Source organism: Alligator sinensis, unplaced genomic scaffold, assembly GCF_000455745.1.
Source record: "Alligator sinensis unplaced genomic scaffold, ASM45574v1 scaffold667_1, whole genome shotgun sequence".
In the NCBI taxonomy this organism is placed as follows: Eukaryota; Metazoa; Chordata; order Crocodylia; family Alligatoridae; genus Alligator; species Alligator sinensis.
The window spans coordinates 447,723-450,144 of record NW_005842636.1 but is presented as its reverse complement, the minus strand read 5'-3'; the positions used below and the strand labels follow the sequence as shown (position 1 = coordinate 450,144).

The 2,422-nt window shown below is 40.3% G+C and overlaps 1 protein-coding gene across 1 annotated transcript in view; it reads left to right on the top strand.

The window, feature by feature from the left end:
• The window catches only part of LOC102376566 (complement component C6-like), a 109,418-nt gene extending 107,456 nt beyond the window's left edge, over nt 1–1,962 (top strand). Inside the window, exon 19 of the mRNA XM_014524590.2 lies at nt 712–1,962. Coding sequence (XP_014380076.1) covers nt 712–887 — 176 coding nt within the window. The 3' untranslated portion in view covers nt 888–1,962. The remainder of the gene's footprint in view (nt 1–711) is intronic.
• Nucleotides 1,963–2,422: the final 460 nt, after the last annotated feature.

Genomic DNA, 2,422 nt, shown 5'->3' with positions numbered 1-2,422 from the left:
TAGGCCTTGCTGCTCAGCCACTGGATCCTGCTGCTGGCTCGCCTTGGGTCCTGCTGTCACTGGCACCTTGTCATGTTTGACAGGTAGTCATGTGCAGATAATAATTAATTTTATAAATTTTTTAGGGGCCCTGTGAGCCAGATAGAATGGCTTGGTGGGCTGGATCTGGCCCATGGGCTGTATTTTGCCCACCCCTGTTATAGATACAGATATGGAAACACTATATAGGAACAAGTCATCTTGAATAAACACATTTACACCATTGTTAAGAAAAGGAAAAGAGAACACCAGGTGTTTGAACATATTCCTGTTTAAAAAAAGCAGAGGGGAGGGAGAGAAACAAATAATAATATAACAAATACTAACAAGATTTACCACATGCTAGTACCAGAGAGCTTTAGGGGGTACTTTAATTAAACCTGCTCCAAAAGCCACTCTAATTAAAGTGCCTGGAGTGTCATGTGTATCAGTGCCCCCATGCTGAAAAATGGTGGCGGGGGCACTTTAACTAAAGCTCGTCAGAGTCTTGGAAAATGGAGGCTTAAAACTTTTTATGCTTTTTTCCCCATGTCATTAACATCCTGGGCTTTCTATACCATCATCCTGCGATATCATTATCCTTTTTTGGTTCTTTCAAATATAACCAAATATTAAAATACGCTCACACAGAGCATGATATTTGTAACTAAATTTAAGCTTATCCTTCCACAGGGTCACAGTGCTTCTGCCTGATGCCAAACCAGTGTCCAGAGGCTCAGGACCAGCTTTATTGTGTCCAAATGGAATCTACGGGTAGAAAGAGGACCTTCGGTCTGTGTGCGCTGGGAGCAATGAAGTGTGCTGAAATGAGAATAGAAGTATTGCATCCAGGAAAGTGTTTGGGCTAACAGAAAGATACCCAACCTCCTGGGCCAAGGACTAGGCAGCCATTCCAGATGAAAGGCTGACTAATTCAAGAAGGCCAAATAAATAAAAACCTAATAAGGGCGCGGGTGGGAGGGAACGCATCTGGAGCATTTTGAATAAGTGTTGCAGAGGTTCTCAGGGAAATGAGCCCTCCATCTCCCACACACTGCTACTCTCAATATTACCTTTGTCCCTGTCTCCATCTTCCAGCCATGCAAGCATGCTAGGGCTGCTGAAAATATTGGAATCCCCCCAGAGTCTGAAATAGTTCCCACAGTTGGCTCTTGAGAGGGGAATGGTGGAAGAGGGGTGGCAACTATCTTGTTCTCTGGTTAAAAAATGCTTTGAGTTTTGAAGCTCATTCCTGTCCTTAACAGCTATGTATAAGCCAGGGAGAAGAATGGCAGCTAGTGAACAGTTCTGTCCCTTTTTTTCTCTAATGTAGAAGGATTCTATGAGATGAAGATATATATATATCTTCATATCATATATATATGTATGAGTCAGCTCCCAAAATTACAATATTTAAAAAAATATTGGGGCTTCTTTTGTTAGCTCTCTGCCTTCTCAAGGCTTTATAGGATTCACATATCCAAGGCTGTTTGATATTTCTTGCTGTTTTTGCAGCCATTCAAGTAGATACTGTATTCAAAGCAAGCAAGCAATAATTCCAATAATCCCTTGGCCCCATGAACTGAGCCTTATAAATATAACAGCAAACAACACAAGGCTTGTGATAAAACTGCAAGAATTGTCAAATCCAATAAATCCTTACTCTCATAATTGGCAAGTGGGCTGGGCAAAGCCCCAAACTTCCTCCAGCAGCAAGGACATGCTCTAGTAGTTACTGAGACTTCACCAGTTTCACATGTGTATCCCAGAAGATATTAACCCAGTAGAGCAGGGCAGCAGCAGAATCTCTGTGAGTCAGTAACCACTGAAGCACTGAGCCAGCATTGACTGAAACAAAATTGGGGTAAGAAGGTCATTATGCTAAATGGTGCAAAAGTATGCTTTATGTTTCAAATGTATTATGAAGACAATTAAAATAAAAAATTAAGTATCTTACCTTCATAAGTTTTAAGTTCTTTGTATTCTCAAGGACATCCACAAATTTCCTATTATTATTACAAAGGCAGTTTTTTGTCCAGGAAGGATTACAGCATTCTCAAAAGTATGGATTTTGTGTTAAACTTAGTGCCTTCTTGCTCCACAGACTCTGTAGGAGACTGTTAATTCTATAGGGCTGCTTCTGTCTTTTTGGCTCCCCACATGGGGTGAAGACTCTGACCTGCTCTGATCTACTGAGTTTCAAGCTTGGCCTTTTTTAATATAATCCTGATCCATAATGTTTTAAAGAAATATTCTAACTTGTGATATTTTTTTTTTACATTTTCAGCTACAACAAAAGCCTCAATTATTTGCTTGAATTTCTGAGTATCAGGGAGCTCATCAACTGCTACACTTATCTAGCATCTTTTTTCTCAGCATGTCAAAGGGCTTTGCAAACTGATAT